This window comes from Lissotriton vulgaris, chromosome 5 (genome assembly GCF_964263255.1).
Source record: "Lissotriton vulgaris chromosome 5, aLisVul1.2, whole genome shotgun sequence".
Classification (NCBI taxonomy): domain Eukaryota; kingdom Metazoa; phylum Chordata; class Amphibia; order Caudata; family Salamandridae; genus Lissotriton; species Lissotriton vulgaris.
Genome location: NC_141693.1, coordinates 1,711,742,274 through 1,711,769,503, shown reverse-complemented (window position 1 = coordinate 1,711,769,503; position 27,230 = coordinate 1,711,742,274). Strand labels below are relative to the sequence as shown.

Genomic DNA, 27,230 nt, shown 5'->3' with positions numbered 1-27,230 from the left:
TTCACAAGCAGGTATCACCTCCAACATTCCAAAGGCAAGGCTCTATGGATCAACTGGTCAGGGATATTTGCACAAGCTTTCCCACCTCTCCCACTACTTCCATTAGTATTACGGTGAGAGATGTATGTCCGAGTTCCCTGACCACTAATAGCTGCAATATGGGCTCGACAACCATCTTCAACACTACTGGAACTATCTTGATTCCCAAATAGCAGCTTCACCTGAACCAGTACCTTCTCACACAGAACGACGGAACACTAAGACATCCCAGTCCCAAAGAAATAAATCTTGCAATTTTGCTCCTTAAGTCTTAGAATTGGGATACTTAAATTTATGAGCTTTATAAACCAACTACAAGACAAAGTTATACAGTAAAATAGAAACGCTTTGTTATCTTCTTTCACAAACAACATTTTAACCCTCTTCAGGCAAAGGTACAAACAATTATTTTATACCTATTGCATTTACAAACTGCAGGATTGGCATATACGCCTATAAGATTGTATTTTGCAGCTATTGCTGCACATCTCCAAAATAGACAACACATACCGTGTTTAAAATTCCTGTTAAAGCATGGAGGGCCTTAAAAGAATCATTCCTCCTAGACTTCCACCTGCCCCAGCATGGAACTTAATTATTGTCTTAACTAGATCAATTGGTCCTCCTTTCGAACCATTACATTATTTTCAATTGCAATATCTTTCATGGAAACTTGCCTTTTTAATTGCTATTACTTTTCTTAGAAAAATCAGTGAAATTCAGGCATTAACTCTAGAAGAGCCTTTCTTTCAACTACAATGAAACAGGGTAGTGCTTAGAACTAACCCTTAATTTCTACCAAAAGTCGTTTACAATTTCTATAATAATCAATCCATTGATTTACCTTTTTTCCCCCACAACCTGATAAGGTTGCAGAAAGGGAATACACACTTTAGATGTAAAAAGAGCATTGATGTATTACATCGACAGGACTAAATCATTTAAAAAAAATAAAAAAAAATAAAAACATTTGTTTGTTGCCTTTGTACCTCCTTGTTTAGGAAAGGCAATTTCAAAATCAGACATTTTAAGATAGATAGTTAAATGCATCCAGACATTCTAAGCAAAAGCTAAACACATTTTACCTGTCTACCAAAAGCACACTCCACTAGAAAAAGAGAAGCTTTTGTGTCTTTTTTTAGGGAACATTCCTATTGCTGATATTTGGAAAGCAGCATCATGGTCTACTTCACACACCTTTGCAAAACATTACTGTGTGGGTGTATTTGCATGCCAACAAACAAATGTTGTTCAAGCAGTACTTAAAACTTTTTTTCAAACAACTGCAGCCCCCACAAGTTAATCTCTTCCCCAGGACTGCTTTCCAGTCTGTGGATAGCGGGTGTATCTACACCACACATGCCTCGAACGGATTACGTTACTACCCAAAATATTTTTGTGTAGGTTGCAGTTCATACACTTTATTTCATACTAACGTGTGTCAACGGCATGCAAAGTAATTGCATGCGCTGTACAGTCGTACAACCATCATTAATACTGGTTGTACTGATGCCGGTTATATGACTGTACAGCGCATGCAATTGCTTTGCATGCCTTTGACACGTTTTTATGCGCTCATGTTTTTAACCACAAATATGTATATAAAACACATGCCAATACCACGCATGGTTTTCAGATTTTAAAACAATGTATTTTTGGGAGGAGATCCCCCAACCATCGTACCTGAAATGCTTGGTATTTGCATGCGTTTTAAATGCATATTCGCTGTGAAAACATGCGTGCAAAAATAATGCGTGGTAAAGGCACAACGAAGTAAAAACCTCGTTGTAAAGGCGGTTTCCAATTAATGTTTGCATATACAGCATTCTTACATACCCACATACCCATGGCAAAACAATCGGAAGATGGTGTCGATGAACATGTGCAGTATTCCCAAGAGGAGGAGTCTCACAGCGTTGTGACTCGAAGAAAATGTCTTGGAACAAAAACAACTTGTAATCATCTAAGCCCAATACTAGATGGCGGATTTACGCAAAGAATGCGACTGTACATCCCTAAATGCCAAGAACAGATGCTTACAGGGTAAGTTACACAATCCATTTCTGGAAGGGGAGAGATTGGATCGCAACCCTTAACTGTGAAAGGTGTTCCAGAAGAGCCCCTTAATGCCTTGTAAAAAACCTGACAATTAGTTGGATTGGCCCTCTAAGTTGTTTGCTGAGGCTCATTCCTGAATTAATGGACAGACTATCAGCCACTTCCTCGTCTATTAATTCAGTGGGCTGCCTTCTTCACAATTGGGTGAACTACCATTAATAGGCCTTTCAACTACAATCACAGGTGCCCCGTGTGAACTGCTTACACTCCGGTTAATGACACCATTGATGCCTGCTGTACCGCTGGTGACGCCACTGTTGATGATACTGTCGACAACCCCTGAGAGGAAGGCTGTTTCATTTGCACCCTTAAGGCTTATCTCAAAGCAAAGTAACTTGTTAGCTTCCTGTTAAAAAGGGGTTCCAAAGACAACCGGTAACCAAAAACCCTTTTTATGTTGCCCGGCGGTATCGCCTCTATGACCCACCAATATTAATCAATGAAGAAGCAGGCGCTGGAGACTGGAAGGCAGGAAACGAGGATTTTATTCTCTCCGGAGGAGAACACATCAATTCAGACAGCAAGTATCGTCACGAGGTGCTCTAGCCACATCTCTGAGGCCTGGCCTCTTATACTAGGTTTTATGACCTTTATTGCACATAACACATTCTCGCAACATTTTAGTATTAGAAAGAACATCCTCGGAATCTCCCCTTCAGGCCCGTTCCCACATACATTTACAGTTGGATTCCCCACCCCGGTCACAACAGGTGATGGTTGTCGCACAGCAGGGCATTCCGCCGATTCACGGAATGCATGGGGTTGGTCGGATCTCATGGGGTGGGGGCTTTGATCGGTTCGGGGGTCTTTTGATGGGGAGGGGAAGCTTCCTACTGTACGGGGTAATAAACAGTATCCGCAGAGCCAGGTGGCGGCCTGGGAACAGGGAAGACAAACGGGGACACAGGAAAAGGGGTTTGCATCAGAAGGATCTGAGGCCATGAAAGGAATGAGGGGAGGTGTCGCGCTGGGAACAGGATGGGATTCAGTGGTGAAGCTGCGCTGAAGAGGGGTTTATGACCCAAGGCATGAGAGAGCGGGGGTTGTCAGTGTGCGGGGGGGATGCTTGCGAGGTTAAGGGAGAGAGAGAGACGCGCTGGCTATCAGCGAGGGGCAGGGAGGCCATGGCGTTCAAAATGGCTGCCGCTTACGCGCACGAATGGGCTTGAAAAGGGGCAAGATGACGCCGATAATGTTCACCAAGTTTGAGTTAATTTTCCACAGTCCTCCCTTTAACATTTCCAAGACATCTTGCTGGCCTATTTCCTATCTATACCTATATGCAGCGATCATAAGTAAGGGAGAGGGGACTTAGGCAAAAGAGCTGTACATAAACATCACATTATAAACATTATATTGAAAAATCTCATCATCTAGTAGGCGGGTTCATCGTTAAGTTGGTTGTAGAAAAAGTCATCGTAATGCAATATCAGACTAGAATTACGTAGCGAGGGCGTTGGGTATAGATCATAGATGCTTATAGTCATTCGAAATAGGAGCTGGTAAGTTATCATATAAGTAAGTCCTCTTTGCATTCGGCGGGTGCATAGTTAGTCCAATGGTGATTGGGAGAGAAAGGAGAGATAGTAAAAATATCAGAGTTCTCGTTGTCTTTTGTCGTCTTCTGTTGGCACTGTTAAGCACCTGGATTACAATTCGGTCTGTCAACAGGAATGTTCATGTGGATTGAGTCGTTGGAGGTCTGCGGGCAGGGGTACATTTTGTCTTGTTTCGTCAGACCTCATAGGAGCAATGCGTTACGGGTTTGGAGCAGGTGCACTTTCTTTTGTAACGCAGAGCATAGATTTGCAATAAAAAATGCGATTGTTCCTGAATTGTGAGATCTGTTTGTTTCTTGGGTCTGTGTGGTGAGCATTTCCAGTCGCTTCCATCATCTTCGAGGCGTTCAGCAGCGGGTAGAACCACATACTTCGTTCATCTTTTCTTTAGAGGCGACCCTTGGTGGAGTTCTAGGTCACCGTTCTAAGATTAACATAGTTCGTGGTCTACTTAGTCGGAGCTCCCTCCCTTCTGACGCAGGGAGTACTCTTCTCTGGGTAGCTCGGTAGGATTTGGAGGAACTTGGGAGTTCGTGTGGAAAGGTGCGGGTGTGAACAGTCCTTATGGTAGGTCGGAGGAGGAGGGGATGGAGCAAGGCCAAGTCGGGGACAGATCAGGGGGAGGCGGAGAGTTTGCGACAGGCGAGTCCGTAACCATGTTCAGAGAGCGGGGGCTTTTTGGCACACGTTGATCATAGAGCAGGGGCTTCAGGTCAGCCCTTTCCTTAGCTTTGTCTGAAACAGTGCCCCGTCCGGCGTCTCCTTACTGCTGTGGTCTCGCCTCGGCCTCCGTCGCTGATGTTCCACAATCCGCAGTCAGGCCGCGTGCTCCCACATCCGGTCTCTTTCTCCTCCGACAGTGATACCCTTAAATGAGTTTTGAAAAGACAGTCTTTAGAGATATTGCAGAAGAAGGTAAGTACATAAATCTATTTCTCTCCCAACACCAAGCAACTGGGGTAAGCACTCGCTACATTGGGGATTCTTGCGGCTAACGTATAAACAATTGATGATGGGTTTGCTGGATTCCTTACAACTTCCTTTCGCTGGCTAATTCTTTGGCGCTTTGATGGTTATTACGTTCATTTGTAATAGGTACGAGGTCTGGTACTCATTTATTGCATACGTCTATTATAGTAGATGTCAGTTCTTCTGGTAGAGACCTATTTCCCTAGTACGAGTCTTGCAAGGCTAGGCTGGTCTTCAGGACCTTGTATTTTACGAAAAAGTGCAACGTGCTATTCACCATAGTCTGATAGGCATCCTTCTGAGGGGTGAACATAGGCTAAACAAGTCTGCATTACCTAAAAACATCTTATTTTCGACAAGGCTTACTGCAACAAATTCTTTCGACTTTCGATCTAATTTTCAACTTTGCACACATCTTTCTAACTTTCTATATAAGTCCTCGCAACCTGGTTGCTATAAAAACTCGGGGGGGGTGGTTTGCGATAATTATTAAACTTATCCTCGGGAAAGGTGGGATCTTTATGGAAAACGATTAGGAACATAGTGAATTAGAGCAGGGGGCGTTTTTCAAGCTCTCGTTCAGGGCAGCTGACACCAAACTGGGGGCATTTTGGGAAGACGGGGGTGTCTTGATCATATCTTACTGTTTGGGGTATGGGGACAATTTGGAATGGGGATGGTCGCATTACCACAGGCATATTTTATCATAGAAGCCACTGACAAATAGTTCCCTGGCTGTGGGTCAAATTTAGGGAACCTCAGTCGTCTTACCTGTCCCTTTCCTATTGGCCAATTTAAATTTCATCCATATTTAGCAGAAAGGGAGAGGTAGTGACGTGGTACCGATACAACTTTATTTTAGGACAAATTTGTGCAAATACTTGTGGTATTTGGGGCCAATCAGGAGGTGCACCAGGTTCGTCAATTAGGTGCCAGTCGCTAGGAAGAGGGAAAGTGTGGAGGGGCGAAAGAGTGAGAGAGAGAGAGAGAGAGAGAGAGAGAGAGAGAAAGAGAGAGAGAGAGAGAGAGAGAGAGACAATAGGCCAAAACAGTACACATGGGACATGGGGAATGACTGTGTACTGTTTGGGCTATTCAGTGCGTTACCCAACGTTAGACGTTTCGGGTCTGTGTTAGGATGTAGGAAGCATGCAGTTTTGGGACAGAAGAGCATTAGATTAGGTACAGAAAGGTCGTGCATTAGGTAGAGCGTCCTTGTTGTGCCGTTTTGCAGCGCTAGTCCGTTTTCATGCATCGGGCGTGACGTGGTTCCAGATCCCTTACGATACTCTAATCGGGATTCTAATGTAACCTGCAGAGGGAAAAAGGAGGGAAAGGGGGAGGTGGGGGGACAACATTCGAACACATCAAATGTACGGGCACGAAAGTCCTTTACTTACCGCATACTCGTACTTATCTCTTCGGGATATAATCCCTTAGGGTTTTGGTTTCCGAAAGTCAAGGGGGGCGGGCAATGTGATAGGTGGTTTTATGGGGAGGTTCGAGGATGGCATTTAAGGATTGTGTGTAGAGAAACGCTTAAAAAGGAATCAGAGGTGCCTAGCGTGAGGTACCCGGTTTTGTAGATGTATCCGGCCTTCGGGATCCTTAAATCATTCCCAAAGCTGTGAGGTTCTAAGGCATATCAGTTCTTCGTTTTAACCCGGTACCTTAGTACCTTCGACCACCATATCTTAATAACATTTTATCAATCACCCCGCTTTACTTTACCCATTCTCAGAAGTCGAGGTCCTTCTTCATATGCTAGTCCCTGAGCTTAGTCGCATATTTTGGAGGCAACGTATCATACCTGGGATCCGATCATCAATCCGGGGCCGAACAACCATTTCTCGGATAACCTTAAAAAAAGAGCAGAACGGTTGCGCACAGAAAAACCCTCCCACCGATACCCGCATTTACAAAAGTATGCGATGCCTATTCATAGCTTTTTAAGACCTTTATTTGTAGAATTATTCAGTACGTAAAAGGTGAGAGCGCAATTCATATTTTGGCCTGACATGTCGTCGATGGAAGCACATAGAGTAGGGGGTTATTTTGTAACACAAGAACATGTAAAAAGGCCTGATCTATTATTTGCAAGTAACTGAAAACATTTCATTGCGTGACAAGGGAATCAGGGGCATTTCAGTTCATAAATGGAAACACAGTCAACCTCATCGGAATCACATTTCCTAGATGTAAACTGTGAGTGTGCATCATACGCGACGTTATGTACCAGTTACAATAAATATCAAAAAAATAAATCGTTCATCGAAATCAACATTTTTACGGAACCCCTTCTCAAACGTTCGCCAAGTGAACCCTCCTCCCTTTCCCATCGAGCGCACAATGGTTCGTATATATATCTTAGTACATCAAGTTTCATTAGTTAAGGAACACCACGAGGCATCCGTTAGTTTCCATTGATACCGGCGCCATTTTGGGCGAGGCCGGCTTAATCCGGAAGTAGCATCAGAGGAAAAAAAAATGTCCCCGACGATTGGCGGTTGGACCAGGGTCCCTTTCGGTAGTCCAAAAAACTGTGCTAACAGAGGGGCTGGTGGTGTGGACCGTCAATCAAGAGAGGGAGGGGGTAGAGTCTTTCTTACCGGGTCATGTTGATGTTCAGCCGGAACTTGCTCGAGTTCGTTAGCCCATAATGTTCCTGGGTGGTTCAGACGGAAGCTGATGCAGACACGAGAGCACCGCCATCTTGTTGCTGTGCCGTGGTTATTTCATTTGAGATCAATGCAACTGTTCCTCACCGGAAGCCTGAAGGGGCTGAGGGCTCTTGGGACTTTGGTAGAATCTTCAAAGTCGAGGGGATGTTTGTCGATGGTGGGGGCTTGCGCCCAGGTGGGCAAGTGCCCGAGTTGCAATTTCGGACAAAGTTACTCCAGCGGCCTAGGCCCGCCTTTCGAGGGCCCAGACGCCATTTTGAGACCCTGCAGCAACCGCCCTTCGTCGTATCTATCAGGAGAGGAAGAAACTTCTTGTGATGGCGAAAGACGGAGCATCATGTTGCTGGAGCAGGACATTTTTGGTTCGGGGCGCCAGGGTGCAGCAGTGGAGCCTTCATTTGGGGAGGTGAGGGAGGCTTGTCTGTGCCGTCTCCCTCTCCCGGTGCATCCCACGCCGTCCCTTTTGAATCAGGGGTGCACATGATGACCACCCTACACCCCTGATTCCGACTCTTGGGGGACCATTGTACATCCGGTGCTCCGCAAATATACCAGTCGGGCATTGTATGTCCTGTGTTGCGGAAATATACCAGTCGGGTATTATATTTCCTGTGCAGCGTAGGTATATGGCCGTCGCCCGGCTGGAGGACATCGGCGCCGGGCCAGGGCAGGGAAGCCTCCTACCTGTGGAGGTGGGAGAGGCTCGTCCGCGTCGCCTCTCCCTCCCTGCCCACCCTGCATCCGTTCGATGGAGGAATTCGTGATGGCCGGACCAGGAGATACGAGGGAGGGGGTCATTTGCAGCCGCCCCCTCCCTACTCGCGGCCCGGGGGACGCCATCCCTGGAAGGGTAGTATGGAAAGACCATTTCATTGCCTGCTTTGTGGAGTCTCCAGTACCTTCTCGCCAGCGATCTCTTTTGGCCCATGGCTGCTGGCAGGCCCCGCCCCACACGTGCTATGTGTTTCGGATGGGCGGGACCATCGAACTGTTACATTGGAGGACTTCCGGAGTGAGCATAATATGTTTTGTATTTTTCCTATTAGTAAAGTTTGTTTTAGAGAGAGTTCTACTAGTTATTCTATTTACCGTTGGTTGTGTGTTTTCTTTACCGTAATTAAATCCTAAGTTTATATAATAGACGCTTGGCTTCCTTGAGTCTTTTCTCTAACGGGGGGTTGTTTACACTGGTCTGTAATTGTGTTCGGTTTTCAGAGTGGGGGAGCAACAGAGAGCAATCAGTCCCAGAACTCTAACATGTCGTTAAAATTGGTCTGACGAAATCTGTGCCATCGAGCATAATCAAACGGGGTGGTCCTGTCTGCACTAGTCTGATTGGTTTTTGTCTCGTGCCTTTTCCCTTTCTGTCGGCCTGTTCTTTCTGCCGACCCTCCGTTCTTACCTATGCTCTGCAGAGTCGGGCACTGGGCTTTCCAGTGTCCAAGACATTTACAGAAAGCACATTGGTTTTGTTTTACATCTGTTCGTCCTGTGCATAGTGCCGGGGGATTACCTTCGGGTCGTTGTGTTCCGGGGTTGACTTGTCGGCACACCCCTTTACACCGTTCTCTTTTCATATCTATTCCTCGGAATTGTGCCATCGTTGGCCCTTCCCTTTGCCTACTAGACGTTTGGAGGGTTGTCCGTCGTGTCCCTTCACCTTTTCCGAATTCGTCGCCTTCCCTTCGTCGTGTGGCTTCTTTGCGCCACATACCGAGACTATCGAGCATAACAGGTGTTGTTTCATTCCTACGAAGAGCTATTTCTACCGTTTCTATTTTGTCGAGATCAAAGGATCCTCTCAGTGGCCACTGTCTTTCTCGATCCTTTTTCGTATATTTATGCCACAGCTCGCTATAGCGATTAATCCATGCTTCACGAACATGTCCTTATTAGGGGTGCCTTCCAGCGGAGCCGGATGGTTCATCTCTAATAAGCGGTCCGGGCTAAACAGGCTACTAACCAGTGGGGAGAAGACAGGCATGACGGATCACAATGGGATAATAGTCAGCACTACCTATCTTATCACTGCGCGCAAAGACTAGACAGAATATTTCTATTCTACGTTGTTTGCACGCAGTGAATACCTCATGAACCAATCTTGAGCAATCAATCAATGTTAGGTCAAAAAATAAAAAATCAATATGGTCAATGGGGAGAATAAGTAGGCTCGCAAAGGTTCGCGTCACCTACCCTTTCACTATCTGTAAAGAGGGGACCTATTTTTCCCTGTTTGCAGACAGAGAATCTCCAGAAAACAATCTATAACAGTTAATCAATGGGGGGAAGGGGCAATTGTTCAGTGGGGGAGAAAGATAGGTCCGACGGGCGCGTACCTATCCTTCGCTGTTTATAAAGGGAGAGCCTGTTGTTTCTCCGTTTGTAGACAGTGAATCTCCAATAAATTAACAAAAAGTAATACTAGTATTTTCTCAACAATTATCAATCACTTTCAATTATCTATCACTTTCGCAATTCGTCGTGTTTACACGACCTTACCCGGACCGCATGGACAGTTTCTTGTCTTCCGAATCCAGCGCCCGATCGTCCTCTTCTCTTCGTACTTCTCGTGGCACTCCTGATGGTTCCCAGTCAGGACCGCAGATCACTCGAGAGAGGTCTGTTCGGAACCAGTGAAGTTCGGATGATCGGCTGTCAGACGAGGGTCTATCGGACAGGGTACCTTCCGATCGTTGCAGTCGTTCACTCTGTCGTCAGGACCTCTCCCACTGGATCCACGAGTCGCTGATGGGCCCCACGTTTGGGGCGCCAATTGTTAAAAAGGGGTTCCAAAGACAACCGGTAACCAAAAACCCTTTTTATGTTGCCCGGCGGTATCGCCTCTATGACCCACCAATATTAATCAATGAAGAAGCAGGCGCTGGAGACTGGAAGGCAGGAAACGAGGATTTTATTCTCTCCGGAGGAGAACACATCAATTCAGACAGCAAGTATCGTCACGAGGTGCTCTAGCCACATCTCTGAGGCCTGGCCTCTTATACTAGGTTTTATGACCTTTATTGCACATAACACATTCTCGCAACATTTTAGTATTAGAAAGAACATCCTCGGAATCTCCCCTTCAGGCCCGTTCCCACATACATTTACAGTTGGATTCCCCACCCCGGTCACAACAGGTGATGGTTGTCGCACAGCAGGGCATTCCGCCGATTCACGGAATGCATGGGGTTGGTCGGATCTCATGGGGTGGGGGCTTTGATCGGTTCGGGGGTCTTTTGATGGGGAGGGGAAGCTTCCTACTGTACGGGGTAATAAACAGTATCCGCAGAGCCAGGTGGCGGCCTGGGAACAGGGAAGACAAACGGGGACACAGGAAAAGGGGTTTGCATCAGAAGGATCTGAGGCCATGAAAGGAATGAGGGGAGGTGTCGCGCTGGGAACAGGATGGGATTCAGTGGTGAAGCTGCGCTGAAGAGGGGTTTATGACCCAAGGCATGAGAGAGCGGGGGTTGTCAGTGTGCGGGGGGGATGCTTGCGAGGTTAAGGGAGAGAGAGAGACGCGCTGGCTATCAGCGAGGGGCAGGGAGGCCATGGCGTTCAAAATGGCTGCCGCTTACGCGCACGAATGGGCTTGAAAAGGGGCAAGATGACGCCGATAATGTTCACCAAGTTTGAGTTAATTTTCCACATTCCTTCAGAGGTTTTTTTACACAGATGGTTTTGCCAGGATGAAGGATCTTTCAAACTGCCACTAGATCTACTTAGCTTAACAGTAAATGCTGTGATGATGATGATTATGACAACCACTATAGGCAGCTGAAAGATGCTCACCACAGGTACGAGGAAGAGGCATCTCAATGGGATAATGACACCCTCATTATCATAGTTCTTATGATTAGTAACACAAGGACACATTCTACCAAGAAAGACCAACAGTAAGGGTTACGGGGGACGTTTATCAATGATCTGCATTGTATTATGCAGAACTATTACAGTGGGTTTCCACATCATGCGCCTCATGCAACAGATCCACGGTTCCCGCAGTCAGGTGTAGCCAACCTAGCACCTACTTCTAATTGTGCCTCCTCCTGCACCAATAATTTATCCTTCACCAGAGCAGGTTCAGCAGGTGGGTATGGATGGTTTGAATGGGAAGGATGAGAGCTGTTTTAAAACACTGGGACACCATTTGAGCAGTAGAATGATTGTCGCCCCAGCACCAGTGTATATATTCAGATTCACCTGAGGATGCTGGCTGTATGAGGAGTCATCTTTAAATTTGGGGCATGTAGTCCCCTCGCCGTGGCGGGAGTAAAGTACCAGGGTACATACTCCGTCCGCCAAAGTCTAAATCGGGCCCTGTGTGTGCGTGTGAGGATGATTCACAGACAAAATGGATAGAGTTAGACATGAACTGAATTTGTACTTGTGCACTTATTGTTTGGCATATGAATGTATCCTTATTTAGTGCTAATCTGTTAATTATTATACTGATATGCTGACGACCTGTCATCCAGCGGTATTAAATAGCTCGTGTCAACATTGGTGATATTATTACTTAAAATATGGATGATGTAATGTCTTAGCCCCATAATGTGTGCTGCAGACAGCTGGTGTTGCTGTACCTTTACTGTTTGAGATTTTGTTGTAGTCAGTATCATCCTGTCACTATGAACTAAAGTTTATTACCACAATTTTGTTCTTGGGGATATGCTTCCTTCCACAAGGGTTGCCCCCTTTCTTAGAAATAAATACTTGCTATTTGTTTACGATTTGCTCTTCTGGAACAACCCTGGCAGGTGAAAAAAATGTGTGCAGAATTGGTATGCTTATTTTCTAACAAGATAGTTATTCCTCTGTTTGATCTAATCGACATTCTAAAACCATTTAGATACTCGTAAAATACTTTCTTAATGATATATTATATTTGCTATTTTATGCTTCAGAAGGGTAAAAATATCTGATTTCACGTATTTGTTTTCTTCAATATTTTTACTGGCATTGACTTGACAGTACAGGTCAGGCCGATAAAAAAACAGACGGGTGGCACCCCTACACCCCACATACCTAATATTTCCAATGTAATGCTGCCCGGTTCCTTTAACAGGAATGATAGATACCTTTCAGGACCAGCTCAGTACCACCTGAGCGGTATCATTCTTCCGCCGGTTTCCTATAGTCTGGAATGTTACTAACTCTGAATGTTACTTTCGCATTACTCTAGGATTAAATCGTCATGTTCTCCCTTGCGTATATGCTGATATACTTGTTTTTTCTCGAGTTGTTCAACAGAGAACTGACTGTGTTTCTAATGTCTCTTCCTCCATGACCAAGCTCTATTTTCTCCTGTTAAAGTTGGCAAGCAACTTTTACTGATTGGCAATAGTAGCAGCTCATCCGAAAAGTTATCACTGAGCTATAAAACAGTTTCGTTCGTTTGGCAGCACATGAGCACCTTGTGTTTTACCAGATCCGTTTGTTTTTTGTAAATCATGGAAGGGTTAATGCAACCTTTGATTGTGGCATGACACTATTTCGTTATTTTATGCACAGAAATAAAAACCGACTGCCCTGAAAGAGATGTTTAAGAGATATAAAGAAAGAGCAGAATGGAAGCTCAGAATTGACTTTTCTCCTCAATCTCGTCATTTAAACTGCCATCAAAGCACCTCCGCCTTATTGGTATATGTGCATTTCGGGTGTCCTTTTCCTATGAGAGTTTTCCTCCTGCCATTTCATCTCCTTTCAAGGGATACAGATCACTATTCTAGTGAGTGTTTTTATTAATATTAATGGTTCCAGTGTAGAGAATGAAAGGTGTCTTCATTTAAACTGGCATCAAAGCACTTCCGCCTTATTGGTATATGTGCTTTTCAGGTGTCCTTTTCCTATGAGAGTTTTCCTCCTGCCATTTCATCTCCTTTCAAGGGATACAGCTCACTATTCTTGTGAGTGTTTTTAACCACATGGCTGCTGCGGGGATTTTTGCCCTGTGCTGCAAATTACCATTTTGCTGTTTCCATGACGAGCTCAGCTCGTCATCAGCACACGACACCCGTGGGTGATGACGAGCTGAGCTCGTCATCAGCAGCGAAAGGGTTAATATATATGGTTCCAGCATAGAGAATAAAAGATATCAATCAGCATTTGTAAAGCGCATCACTGTCACCCCTAGGAGTATCTGGGTGCTGTGTCTCCATCAAAGAGCCAGGTCTTGAGTCTCTTTCTGATGCCTGGCTGTGAGAGGGCTGTACAGAGCTGGAGGGAAAGGTTGTACCAGGTCTTGGCAGGGATGTAGGAGAAAGAGCGGCCACCTCTGCCGCTGCAACTGATACAGGAATTGTGTGCAAGGGCGAGTGAAGGAGCGCAGGGGTCTAGAGGGTTGTGGAAGTTCAGTTGATGGTTGATGTAGGCAGGTTCTAGGCCGTAGAGGGCTTTGTAGGCATGTGTAAAGATCTTGAGCTGCCATCTCTTCTGGATCGGGAGCCTGTGGCAGTCTCTCAGGTGGGGGGCGTTGTGGGTTTGTTTGGGTAGGTCCAGAATGAGTCTGGCTGCAGAGTTCTGTATGGTCTCGAGTATTCTGAGGAGTTGGGTGGAGATGCCAGTGTAGAGGGCGTTGCCGTAGTCGAGGCAGCTGGTGAAGAGGGCCTGGGTGACAGTCTTTCTGGTGTTGGTTGAGATCCATCTGAAGAATCTGTGGAGCCTGCGAAGTGTGTGGAAGCAGGAGAAAGCGACCACATTGACTTGTCTTAGATGTCATACCTGAAACACCATCTTCATAAATCTGCCTTCATTCTCCCCAGCGTACACAAATAAATGTAAGCAAAACTGTGAATTTTATATCCGATGCCCTTCAGTTGATATCCTAATGAAATGATTGGCTAACTGACGCTCACTGGAATTGTGAAGGTCTTTGACTACCTTAAAGTAACTTCAGTTTCACCTCTTTGAGGTTACATACTAGTAGAACCTTTTTCCTTTTATTCTTTAATTGTAAGAGTTGTGGAAATAAAAAAGTAATGAGGAAGCTAGTCTGCTGTGTGTGTTGTGACTGATTCTGTACTTTGGTGGACTGATCAAAAGGTTATGCATTTAAAGAATATATTCATGATAGAGATCCTCTGTTCCATTTGAATTTGTAAAAGTTAGAGCCTGGTATTCCTGGTGTGATATTTGCTCCTTGGATGTTCAATTAATTTCTGTTGACAAGTAAAAAGAATGATGAACTAATAGCGGATTGTAAGTAATTTACTTTAATTTTCTTTTTCTCTCTTTCTGTGGTAACATCTAGAATGACGACATTGCAGATAATTGTCAGACCTATGCTGCTTCACTTTCTGCAGCATCTGATTATTCTGGAGAGTCCTCCCTTTTCTATGCACCTTGGTCAACATACATAGATGATATTAAGCAACCTGGTAACCCTCAGATAGCAATGAAAAGCAGGTATGTTATTTTGCTCTCTCGGTCATCATTAAATTGGAAAGCTAACACAAACTTACTAATACCCATGTTCCTTTGGACCTATTAAAGGTAATTCCTCTCAGGGAATATTACTGAAGCAGGTTCCACAGTGCCATGACTTCTAGAAATTAATTACATTTTGCCAAATGTGGCCGACCTGTCAAAAATGAGAGCATATACCCGAATGTTCGCCAATTTCTTTGGTAGCTTGTCCACATCTGTCGAGCTCTACATAACCTACTTAGAAAGCTAACCTGATAATCTGATAAACCTGAGTGGATGGTTCCATTACATAGGTGAGGAATACTCCTTGCTTTGTTCAATTTGACCCTTGTATTGATAATTGTCTGATGGATTCTTCTAATGGCAGATTCATCATCTTAGAAACTCCCTGGACGCCAGATTGGATCTGTAAAGCTTTTGCCAGCAATGCCACTGCATGCTCCTGGGTGGTGTCTTGAGGCTCCATGCTGACTCCACACCACCCCGAAAATGCTGCAGTGGAGCCACATACAAGCGCCACTCCTGCATGCTGATATGAGTTGCTTTTATATGCATTTCAATAGGGATCTGAGGTTCTGCACCCAATTTCAGTGGCATCCAATGACTCCAAAATACAAATCCAGTGTGCTAGGAAACCATGTTTCCTCCTAAGACTGTGGGATTCAATGTATGCTTTACATACAGAAAACAAACCAGTTGTATCTCTGGTGTTTGATCTTGAACAAGACTTCAAGTTGTGTGACAAGTGTGCCCTCATGCACTCAAAGAAGATCCGGGAACGAGAAGTGAAGCTGTACGTGGCCTAATACAAGAAAGAATTGGGGCTCCTGTAAGTCACACTCCAAGTCGAGAGCTTAGACTCACTCCAGAGGTCACTCATGCAAGAGGTCAATTCCCTGGTTGAATTATTCCGTTTAGTCAAAATTGAAGTAAAAAATGCCAGAACAAGAAAGCGAAGTGGATCTTTTCCATATCCTGCAACTCTCCATCAAAATAAATGTGCAAGTGCTTTACAGTGGGAGACTGGCTCCCAGATATCCGGTCGTGGAGTCAATTCTACAGTTGTTCCTGGTGCTTTCTGAATTTCCTAGGCCATTTGGTGGCGCCGCAGCAGATTGGCTCTTTTAGGTAGGTCACGCAGACATTTGGGGTTCTTCCAAACTCTCTGGTAGGCCTCCGGTCCTGAAGGATCTTCATGGACCTTCCGTGAGGTTACTGCCAGCTGTCCATCCTCAGTGCAGATCCCTTGAACCTAATAATAGACTTTATTCTAGCCTCGATGGTGGTTTCTAGCGAGCTCCATGACCACCTTCAGCTCCTTTCTTTTCAATGTCGGTGCGTCTGGCACCAGATGGTGACCTGGTGCTCATTCAGATGTCCGACCACGAACCGACCTCAGCCCTATCCTGACCGAAGTTGTGCTACAAAATTACTCAAGTGCAACTGGTGTCCTTAAGGACTGACTCTGATGCTATGCCTCTAGGGTGGATATGTTACCAGAGGCTTCATTATCTTTTTTGCTCTGGCTCTGCTCAAAGCTTGACTCCACCCAGCTGATGATGATGGTGGAGATGGAGATTATCATTATGATGAGTTTTACTTGGATTTACACTAGACCAATTGGCTTGACACATCCTGTGATACGAGGTTGAACTCCTCTTGTGGACCTCCAACAGAAGAAAGTGCGTCATTTGCAGTGGTAATCTGACTAGCTGCTTAGGTATAGAATTTGCAGTTGCCCACTATTGAGTTTAAGACAAATGTCCCTACAGAAATCTTACAGCCGGAGAGAACATCTGTTACTCCAGTATTGGAACTTTCATAGATTCACATGCTTGAATCATTCCCCGTCGTCGAGATGGGTGTCCCCGGTATATGAAAATAGCAATGCAAAGCTATTACAAACTAGAAACCAGGCCTTGGCCCATTCCAATTTTGTAACATATCCACCTCTTTTTGTAAAAGATACCAAATAAAATCAACAACCAATCAGATCAGCCTCACCATCTAGAACCCTCCTGAGAGAACCTCAGACCTTCAGATTTTCTATTGCACGTTGTGCTAGGGAGTCTCCACTCAACTCTGCTCAGTTATTCTTTATTCTACTACTCTTCAGAGAACTTTTCAACTATACATTTCTAGACTACTCTACGATCTTGGTCTGTTCTCTTGTCATCATGGCAGACAAGGAGAAAAAAGACCTTTTTAGAGCATGTTCCACCTGCCCCAAAAAGAGGCTTTATGTGGATGACCCTCATAAGGATTGTATATACTGCTTGTATCCTGACCACAAAGCCAAAGATTGCAAGGTATGTCGTACCTTTTCAACTAAACCTTGAGGGATTGTGAGGGACGTCGCCTTACCTGGCTCCAGAAGTTAAAATCCAGGAGAGAACCGGTCTCGAGTGACGACAGTGATGAGGCCTCATCTGCTTCTTCTAGACGATCTGAAAAAGGGGAAGATCTGACCCTACTACTTTAGAGGAGCGCCCTCAAAAAGCCTCTAAAAAGACCTCCCATGGGTCTGATCGGCTCAGTCTAACTAAATCTCCTCACTGAGGTAAAAAGGAGAGGAAAGGACTTAAAACAGGAGAAAGTGGAGTGAGGAAGTCGACCTCTGTTCCTCCTTCTTCCCTTCCTGAAGGAAGAACATTTTTCAGAAACCCTCCTCTGCTCCTCTTAAGGAAAAACAGGCAAAGAAAATACCACCGTTGATGAAGCAGTCAGCAACACCGTCGACGAAGAAATCGTCATCGACATAATCGATGCAGAGTGACAAGGGCCAGTCCCCTAAGCTTACAACAGTTCCGAAGATGGGATTGTCTCTGAGAGCTTCTCTGGCATCGACGACCACGGTTCCACCTCCATCGACGACCGAGGCTATGACAGCAGTGACGACAAAGCTATTGACGACGATGACAAGAACTACGGTGGCGACGTCGACGGCTATAGCGTCAACAGTAATTGCAACAGTATCGACAACAGCACCATTGATGGCAATATCAACATCGTCAACGACCTCGTCGACAAGAGTGAACATTTCCGAAGAAAAAGTCAGGAAGCGTCGGGTAACTCCTGAGCTCACTTCTACTAGCAAGTTGACCCCCCTACTACCTTCTCAACTCCTAGAAGAGGAAGATTCAGACGATGAACGACTTTTCGGTTATGCCCATAGCCCTTCAGAGCTGCACGTCAAATGCTAGGAGGACGATTCGGAAGAAGGATATGAAGGGGAGCAGGACTATGATCCTTCCCAGGAATACCATAGGGAATATCAAGAAGAGGTAGTCTGTATGCCGTTCTCTTTGATTTCGGACTTGCAGTATATACTGTTGGACTACAAGAGAAGGTTTCCAACTCCATCTTCGATTCCGGAACAGGGGTCTGTCCTACAAGGCCAACCTCCGTGCCGGCCACCCCTCGGGTGGCACCACCACCGCTGCAAAAAGTAGAGGGTCCTTCACCAACTCCACCTTTTATCCAGCACCAAGGTACCTCGGATGATGATCAGGGGGAAAACGGATCTTCCAGACCAGCATAGGGAGTGGGATGATTATAATATCCCCACTCCTTCCCCTTCACCATTTCCTGTGGATTCTCTGCCGGGGCACATAGGTGGCTTCCACAATCTGCTGGAAAGGTTGTCCAAGAGGTTTGATCTGTTTATGCATTCTTCACAGTTAGAATGTTTCTTATATGACTTAAAGGAGCACTTTAAGAAGACGGTGCGGGCCATTCCCATTGTCAATCATGTATGGGAGGAGGGTCTGAAAGTCATGAAGACCCCGACCACAGTGGTCACGATGCTTCAAGTGCTAGAGAAAAAACATAAAGCCCCAGATGATAGCCCGGCTTGCCTGGAAAGTCATCCGAAACCGGACTCAGTTATATCGCAGGCAGAGCAACGGAAGTCAAAGAATCCGGCAGCTCCTCTCACTAAGCCCCCGGACAAAGAAGGCAGATGCCTAGACAATGCAGGCAAGAGATGTTCCTATGTCGGGTTTACTGGTCAAAGCTGGCTAACGCTTTAGCTATTCTGGGCTGCTTCGACTGGCAGATGTGGTGTGATTTATCTCTACTTCGACCAACTGCCTGACGACAGTAAAATTGAAGCAAAAAAGATCCTCCAAGAAGGGGAAAAGGCTTCTTCTGAGGTCATTGATTGTGCAATGGACATTGCTACAACAACTTTTCGATCCCTGGCTGGAGCAGCGGTCCTACGTCACCAGGGTTGGCTTTGAGCAACCTCGTTCAGACCTGAGGTCCAAAACAAAATACTGGATCTTCCATTCGATGGAGAAGCTCTCTTCAGAAAGCATGTGGATGTGCTCTCCAAGACATAAAAAAGGACCCAGACCCGGCAAAGTCATTAGGGATTCTTCAATACTTCATAGTTCCTTTTCGAGGCACAAGGGGAAGAGGGTTTCCTTCGTACAGAGGAGGATACCAACAATATAGATACTCTTCCTACACACCTGCCGCCCAGTATTATCATGCACCGTACACTCGGCGACTAGTTAAATCTGCAGCCTGTTCTAAATAGGCGCCCAGAGGCAGCACAGGACATCAGGGGAAGGATTCTTCAATACGTCAATAGCGGCTTGCAGGCTCTGACTACTGTTCCTTCCCAAAACCATACACCTTTAGGGGGAAGGATTTCTTTGTGCTTTCAAAATTGGCAACTAATAACAACAGATCGATGAGTGCTCAACATAGTTCAAATTGGCCATACATTGGAATTTGTGCATCCTCCTCCAAATACCCCTCCTCTCAGTCACATGACAAAACATCTACGTCTCCTGCTCCTAGAAGTCCCAAAAATGTTACAGAAGGGGGCAAAAGAACCGGTCCCGTTATCTCAAAGAGGAAGGGGATTCTACTCCTGGTTCTTTCTGGTTCGAAAGCCTGTCAAAGTGGCACCCCATCCTAGATCTGAGGGATCTCTATGCCAACCTCATCAAGCAGTTGTTTCGAATGGTCTCTTTACGACTCCTAAATTCGGGAGATTTCATGGCAACTTTAGACCGAGAGGACGCTTATTTTCACGTCCCCATTCCTCCATCGTACAGGAAGTTCCTTCGTTTTACAGTATTCAAGAGACACTTTCAATTCAAAGTCCTCCCTTTCAGCCTCAGATGGGCACCAAGAATCTTTCCGAAAATTCTGGCTCTGGTAGGGTCTTCCTAAGAAGACAACAACACCAGGTGTTTCCCTACCTAGACGACTGGTTGATAAAAGCCCCTTCCAAAGCAACAGCCAGGAATTCTGTGATGGCCTGTTCAAAGCTGTTCAAAGGTCTAGGTCTTACTCTCAACAGGGAAAAGTCAAACTTGCGTCCTTCCAAGAACGCCATGTTTATAGGAGCCATATTAGCATTGTCCCTAAACAGAGCATTTCCCTCACTAGAAAGACAAGCCAAGCAAATGTCAATGGCTCGTCTGCTTCTAAACAGAAGGTAATTTTCAGTTCGCCTCTACAAGTCCCTTCTGGGATCCATTTCGTCCTGAATTCCTCTGAGACCCCACTGCAGGCTACAAATACGTCCTCTTCAGGAGCAACTGGACTTAAAGTGGCACCAGGTCGAAGGATCTTACGACGACATGATCACAGTAACTTTGCCAATGAGACAAGCTGCTTTATGGTGGCTTCACAAGCCGAACATTTCACAGGGTCTCTCCTTTCTGGTCGCCCCAGCTCCTCGGATAATTACAACATAGACATCTCTAAAGGGTTGGGGAGCGGTCTTGCAGGACCTCCAAATCAGTGGTCGATGGCAACAGCGCCATCTACACATCAATCTGCTTGAGCTAGGAGCGATTCGCCTAGCCCTACAGGCTTTACTCCAAAGAATCAGAAATTCGTCAGTTCTGATCAGAACAGACAATACCACAGCCATGCATGGGCGGCACGAGGTCCCGTCTGCTGTCTGTGGAAACTCAAAGTATCTTTGAATGGGAGATCCTACATGGGGTTTCGCTGAAAGCCAAGCATCTTCCAGGGAATTTCAACGAGACAGCAGATACACTAAGCAGACTAAAGTCATTTCGCCAAGAGTGGGAGATGGATCAGAGGACACTGGACGACATATTCCGGCTATGTGACACACCGTCCATAAAATCTGTTTGCGACACCGGAGAACAAGAAATGCCGGTACTTTGCAAGCTGGCATAACCATTCTGGATCCTGGGGGAATGCGTTTTCGATGGCATGGTCAGGCGCCTTTGTCTGTGCTTCCGTCCTCCCCTCTCACCCCCCCATCCCTATTCTCCCAATACTTCGCAGAAAGATAAAAACGTAACCCTACAAAATGATCCTCATAGTACCGTCCAGCCTTGCCAGTACTGGTACACAGTTCTTCTTCTGTCTGTGGAACAACAGATTCCCTTGGATCCTATCCCATCATGGCTGATGATGTCCCTAGGCCAAGTTCTGCATCCGGATCCCACATCCCTTCAATTATTGGCATGGCTTTTGAGCACAGTTTTTCGACCTGAATCTGTCCATGGAGTGTAGAGACCCAGGCTCGTGCTCAGAGTACGAACAAGACATACCGAATGAAGTGGAAAAGGTTCTGTCTCTTATGCCAAAAGTCAGGAGTTCACCCTTTCTCGGCTCAGGACATTCTTCCTTACATCCATTCATTGACTAAGGCTGGTTTAGCTCACGCATCCATCAAATTTCACCTTGCAGCCATCTCTTGTTTCAGAAGAACAATTCATGAAGGGCCTCTTTCAGGTTTTTCCTCCGATCAAACCTCCTCCTGTACTCTGGCATCTTAATGTGGTTTTGGCTTAGCTCATGAAACATCAGTTCAAACCTATCCATAAAGCTGAGTTAAAATTCCTTTCGTGGAAGGTGACTTTTCTATTAGCGCTAACATCTGCAAGAAGGGTTAGCGAATTGCAAGCGCACACTATTCAGGAGCCTTATCTTCAGTTAAAAAAATGATGCAGTGGTTCTTCGTACTAACCCCAAATTCATCCCTAAGGTGCCTTCGGACTTTCATCTGAATGAACCTCTGGTTTTTAAGACTTTTTTTCCCTCAACCTACTACACCGGCTGAAAAATCACTCATTCTTTGGACATTCAACGTTGTTTAAAATTCTACCTCAAAAGAACTAAACACTTTAGAAAGTCACCTCAGCTCTTTGTGGCTTTTAGTGCTCCTCGTAAATGTTTTCCCCTATGTAAGCAAGGCATTGCACGTGTTCTATCCAGTACTGTCATCAATTGGCTTGGAAACCCCTCCAAGGAAAGGTGCGTGCTCACTCCACGAGGACAGTCTCTTCATCTACGGCCCTCTTTGCGGGGGGCCCCTTTTCGGGATATCTGCAGAGCGGCTACCTGGAAAAGCATCCATACTTTTACCAGACATTACTGCTTGGATTCTGTGACGCGCAGTGATACTGCAGTGGGCCAAACAGTCCTGAGGAACTTGTTTCAGTAGCGGTGAGCTTTCCCGCTCATCCTCGTCCCTCCTTCCTTTTCTTTCCTAAGATCCTCGCTCATTCTTTGATAAATGTATTGGTTTTGGCTATATTTTGTCTTCAAATAAGCTTTGATGATGCCTTTTGTTTTTCTTACTACTTCTTAGAATTTTCTTTTGGATTTGTCCTGATATTTTGAGAAGTATAAATTGAGGAAAGGTTTTCCTTTCTCTAATCTTTTTCTGTGAATAGTTACGGTTGTTCAGGACGATAAGAACAAAAAATGTGCTCATGACTGCTAGCTACTCTGATTCAAGCATGTGAATCTACGAAAGTTCCAATACTGGAGTGAAAAAACAAGTTACTTACCTGTAACTTTAGTTCTCCAGTATTGGAAACGTTCATAGATTCACATGCGACCCACCCTCCTCCCCTGGATAGCTCGACCTTCTGCATCTTTATGGTTATCCTATGGCACTACGGCTACGAAAATCTAAAGTTCTGAGGTTCTCTCAGGAGGATGCTCGAGGGTGAGGCTGATCTGATTGGTTGTTGATTTTAATTTGTCTCTTTTACAAAAAGAGGTGGATACGTTAAACTAGAATGGGCCTAGGCATGGTTTCTAGTTTGTAGTAGCTTTGCATTGCTATTTTTCCATACCGGGGACTCCCATCTTAATGGCGGGGAATGATTCAAGCTTGTGAATCTATGAAAGTTTCCAATACTGGAGAACTAAAGTTCCAGGTAAGTACCTTGTTTTCATCCTTTGCTCCCTTTCGTTTGATGCGCTCACTGATACCTGGAAAAATTCCGTTTTTGACCAAAATTGAATAGGCAGGTGAATAGCAAGGTGGCTAGACGTCACAGACCGGAATCTCACTAAATCGTCTACTCCAGAGAATGTGGTTGTACGGGTTTCAGGCAGCAATATGCGTCACAATTCATGACTCCTCGGGATAAGGAATCCAAGATGATTGAAGTGTTTGGTAAACAAATGTTCTCTTCACCCACCTTTGCATTTACATCCTTGCAGTCTGCACATTGGGCCAATATACGCTTGCCCTATGGGTCATGTCCAGCGAGATGCTGATGGTGGTCCTGAAAGACCTGAGTGCTCAGTGGCTCAAACCATTCAGGATGATTAAGATGCAGGCAAATGCATGGTCATGCTTGCCTTGATACTACTAACTATCTGGAAAGGGCAGTTGACACCAGTGTGATGTGATGGATGGATGTTGACCACATGATTTTCTGGAGATGTATCAGCCTTTCTTTTGGTTTTGCTTTCAGCAGTTCACACTGGTTTGTCGAAAAAGACAATTGATTCTTCCTTGGAGCGTTTCCAAACAAGTACAGACATGGCATGCTCCCTGGGTTTTTTTCCCCTCCCAAACTGTTTCCTCTCCATTTTATGAAGTTCCTAGGCTACTGAATGGGGCTGGTGTAAGACAATATCGTCTCCCTATCTGCTTTTGCAATCAGCCCAGCCCTTTAGTAACTTAGGATGGTGATCTAGAAGGCAGTGTGCATGCCTAGAAACTTATCAGTCTTCCAATCGCCTTCTCCTGCGGCAACAGCCACAAAGCGACTTTACACCCCACCCCCCTTTGTTTTACAGGCTGTGCAAGTTTTTTTTTTCACACGAGCTATTGAGAGGTATCTAGACTTTTGAGATAGGAAAGAGTTGCTGCTCTTGCTAGTTCCTTGTGCCGTAGAAGTATGGGGGCCTTTGGCCCATTTTAGACCTGCAGCCTTTAATTGTCTTCCTATGGGAGGACACATTCAGAATGCTCACACAGGCCCCGACCTTGTCTGCTCTAGACAGAGGGACTGGATGGTGTCATTGAATCTGCTCATTGTGTTTTTTCATATACCAGTCATGCTGTCTGACAGATGTTACCTGTAGGTCAAAGTAGTGCAGGAACATTTTCAGCTTGTTGTACTCCCCTTCTGTCTCATGAGTCCCTCTCGGCTGATAAAAAAAACCAGTGATGGCAGTTGTCACTGCCCATTTTTGGAGGTCGGGATACCAGTTTTCTCCTGCAAGGAAAGTGAAAACATTGTTGGCATATAGGCTGCATTGTAGAGAAAACATCAGTGTAGTTAGCTGAAAAGCCAACCCACATAAACATTACAATAAAACTGGCACCGTGCCTTTAAGGCAGCCATGACCTCTAGCTCCCATCATGCCTCAGGGGTGACAGTTAGGTAAGTTGTTCTTTCGGGCTCCTTCTGACAGAACCCTGGTCTCTACAGCTCTAATCTTTTCTGATTTCTGTCAGAAATTACTCTCATTTTGCTTCAGTGTTGAAGTGGTTTTTCAACTGTTTTTGAAGGGTTTGGGCATTGTTTTCCACTCAAATGCCTTCCCTTTTTGATCCTTGCCCCTCCTGTGGCAAAAAGAAGACAAAAATAGACTCATTTGGTATCTATTTTATGCTTGCCTTCGGATCATGATCCACGCACTTGCCAGCATTGACAGCTTCTGTCCAAAAGAACTTTGAAGGTCAGAGAGAGGATTCGCCTCTATGGGCTGGCAGAGAGAAGATCTTCCTCCAGAAGCAGGTCACCGCTGAAGAAGAAGTAGAGAGCATCCACAAGTAAGTTCCCAGTGTGCTCTCCATCGGCGTCAGGCTCGGCGCCTCGAATCCCTTCTTCAGGGTCGAACACGGCGACGAGAAGACCATTGAAGGCGGGCTCGTCGTCGAGAGAACACCGGTCGTCGTCGAAGACGATAAATACGTCGATCCCTCCGCCGTCGTCAACCAGACGACGATCGGCGTCGAGGCAGCGATCTCCGTTGGGGTGGGCTCGCCCAACGTCGAGAGACAGGTCTCTGCCGTCGAGGCATGCTCCGTTGTCGTAGGCTCACCGGCGATCGACGTCGAAGCATAGATCTCCGTCGGCGCCAACCAGGCGACTGTCGACGTAGAGTCAAGCTCCACCGTCGCAGGTTCATCAGCGACTGGCGTCGAAGCATACCTCTCCGTCGACGTCATCCAGGCGGCGTTCAACGTCGAGACAGGTACCATCACCTCTGTCGGCTTCGAGGCGACGTTCGACATCGAGGTCTAGATCCCCTCTAGTGTCACATTCGACGTTGAGGCCAAGAAAGTCAACGTAGAGGGATCGTTCGACGTTGAGGAGGATTTCACCATCGAATCGGTCATCGGGGAGATCACAGGCACGCTCACCCTCAAGAGCAAGATCTATAGGCTCCAGGCATTCGGCGTCACTCCACTAGACGTCGAGGCATTCAGAAAGGTCGACATCGAGGAGGCTTTCAGGATCTAGAGTCTCTCCCATTATGGTGACGCAGAGCAGATCAACGTCAAGGCACTCGCCAGCGACGTCTCATCGTTCTTCACGACGGAGGTCGCGCTGAGGAACTCATGGGGCCTCTTTGCATTCCATCAGAAGTTCCCCACAGACAATTGTCATTTCGCTGCGCTTCCATTCATTCCCAAGAGCCTGCAGATTCGCCACCAAGAAGTTCTCCGAGGAGGCAGAGATCCTCTTCGGTGCATCTCTCTCCCAGGTGGCTGCAACCCCTACATCACTGGAAGCCAGCATCGGCAGGTTGTACTCAAAGGGCGGCTAAATACTCAAGCCCGTTGCATAGATCGCCTTTGCAGCGCTTGGTGCAAGAAGTGGACAAGTCACCTAACACTCGCACCAGAGAGCACTTGGGCAGATCCCCTGATCGCAGGTCTGCACATGGTCATCGAAAAAGGCGGCGTACACCATCTTGGTCATCATCCTCAACGCACTCATCTAAGAGGGATTACTCTTCTACTCTCACAGATATTCCGCCTAGCATAGTAGGCACAGAAGTTGGGCCTTTCCATGGCCACTACTCAAACGACTACATCCATTATCTTTGCGGCACTACATCAAAGGTCTGTGTCAAGACCGCAGCTCCCCTTGGTACCTGGAGTCATCGAACCTGTAATGGACTTTTTTCTTGCTCCAGCTTTAGCAAACGCAGCTCCTGCACGTATTATAAAGAAATACAAGCCGGCTGCTTCTGATCCTCCATTCCTGAGATGAGATCCGCCCCTGATTCTGGTATAATTGCAGCAAAGAAAACTCATTCAGTTGCATCTGCTTCCTCTGCTCCTCTTGATAAGGATAGTAAAGCTCAAGACTCTTGTGGGAGGAAAGCCTGTGGCTCGGCGGCTTCCTCTTTACAGGTTTTCCAACGCTGCAGCCCTGTTGAAGCGATACGACAGATCCCTGTGGGATTCTTTGGATCGTTTTAAAGAGAAGCTTCCAAAGGACTTCTCTGAAATAATTCAAGAAGGTGCTCTGGTGTCCAACCAAGTGATAAGCACGGCAGCTGATGGTGTATCTCTGGCGGCTCATTCATATGTGCATGGAATATGTGCACGTCGTTCCTCTTGGTTACGCCTCACTGTGTTAAAGCCTGATGCCCAGTAGCACTTATTGAATATCCCTTTTTCAGGTACTTCTCTGTTTGGGGCCCATACAGACGAGGAGATGGGAAGGATGAAGGCCGAATTGGACACTTTGAAGGCGGTGGGCCTAGAGAAAAAGAAAGCGTTCAGGAAGCGTTGCAGGCCCTATAATCGTAAAGGTAACCAACAGAGGGTTCAAACCCCTGAATGGTCACAAAGTAAGCAGGGAAATCCCAATATCAGGGCCGATCCTCCTCAAGGGGAAGAGGACACCAGCAGCAATCCTCCTCCGCAGCAAAGACCACGGGAAAGCAATGAGTCAATGCTTCCTCTAGCACCGTTGCGCACTCCAGTGGGAGGAAGTATAACCCACTACATTCAAGGGTGGCGCAGTATAACGAAAAATCAATAGGTGCTAAGTATACTAAACAATGAATAAGCACAACGTTTTTGTGTGGCTCCAAGAAACTCTCCTCCGGTAAAATCCCAACAGCATCATCTGGACCCCCTGCGTCAGGAAGTGTCGACCCTACTCTAAAAACAAGCGATAGAAGAGGCCCCCCCCCCAACGCAGAGAGGGAAAGGAATCTA

At 46.0% G+C, this 27,230-nt stretch overlaps 1 protein-coding gene across 1 annotated transcript in view; it reads left to right on the top strand.

The window, feature by feature from the left end:
- The window catches only part of MEIOC (meiosis specific with coiled-coil domain), a 1,038,655-nt gene that overhangs the window by 294,397 nt on the left and 717,028 nt on the right, over positions 1 to 27,230 (top strand). The window contains exon 3 of the mRNA XM_086923891.1: positions 14,619 to 14,773. Coding sequence (XP_086780017.1) covers positions 14,619 to 14,773 — 155 coding nt within the window. The remainder of the gene's footprint in view (positions 1 to 14,618; positions 14,774 to 27,230) is intronic.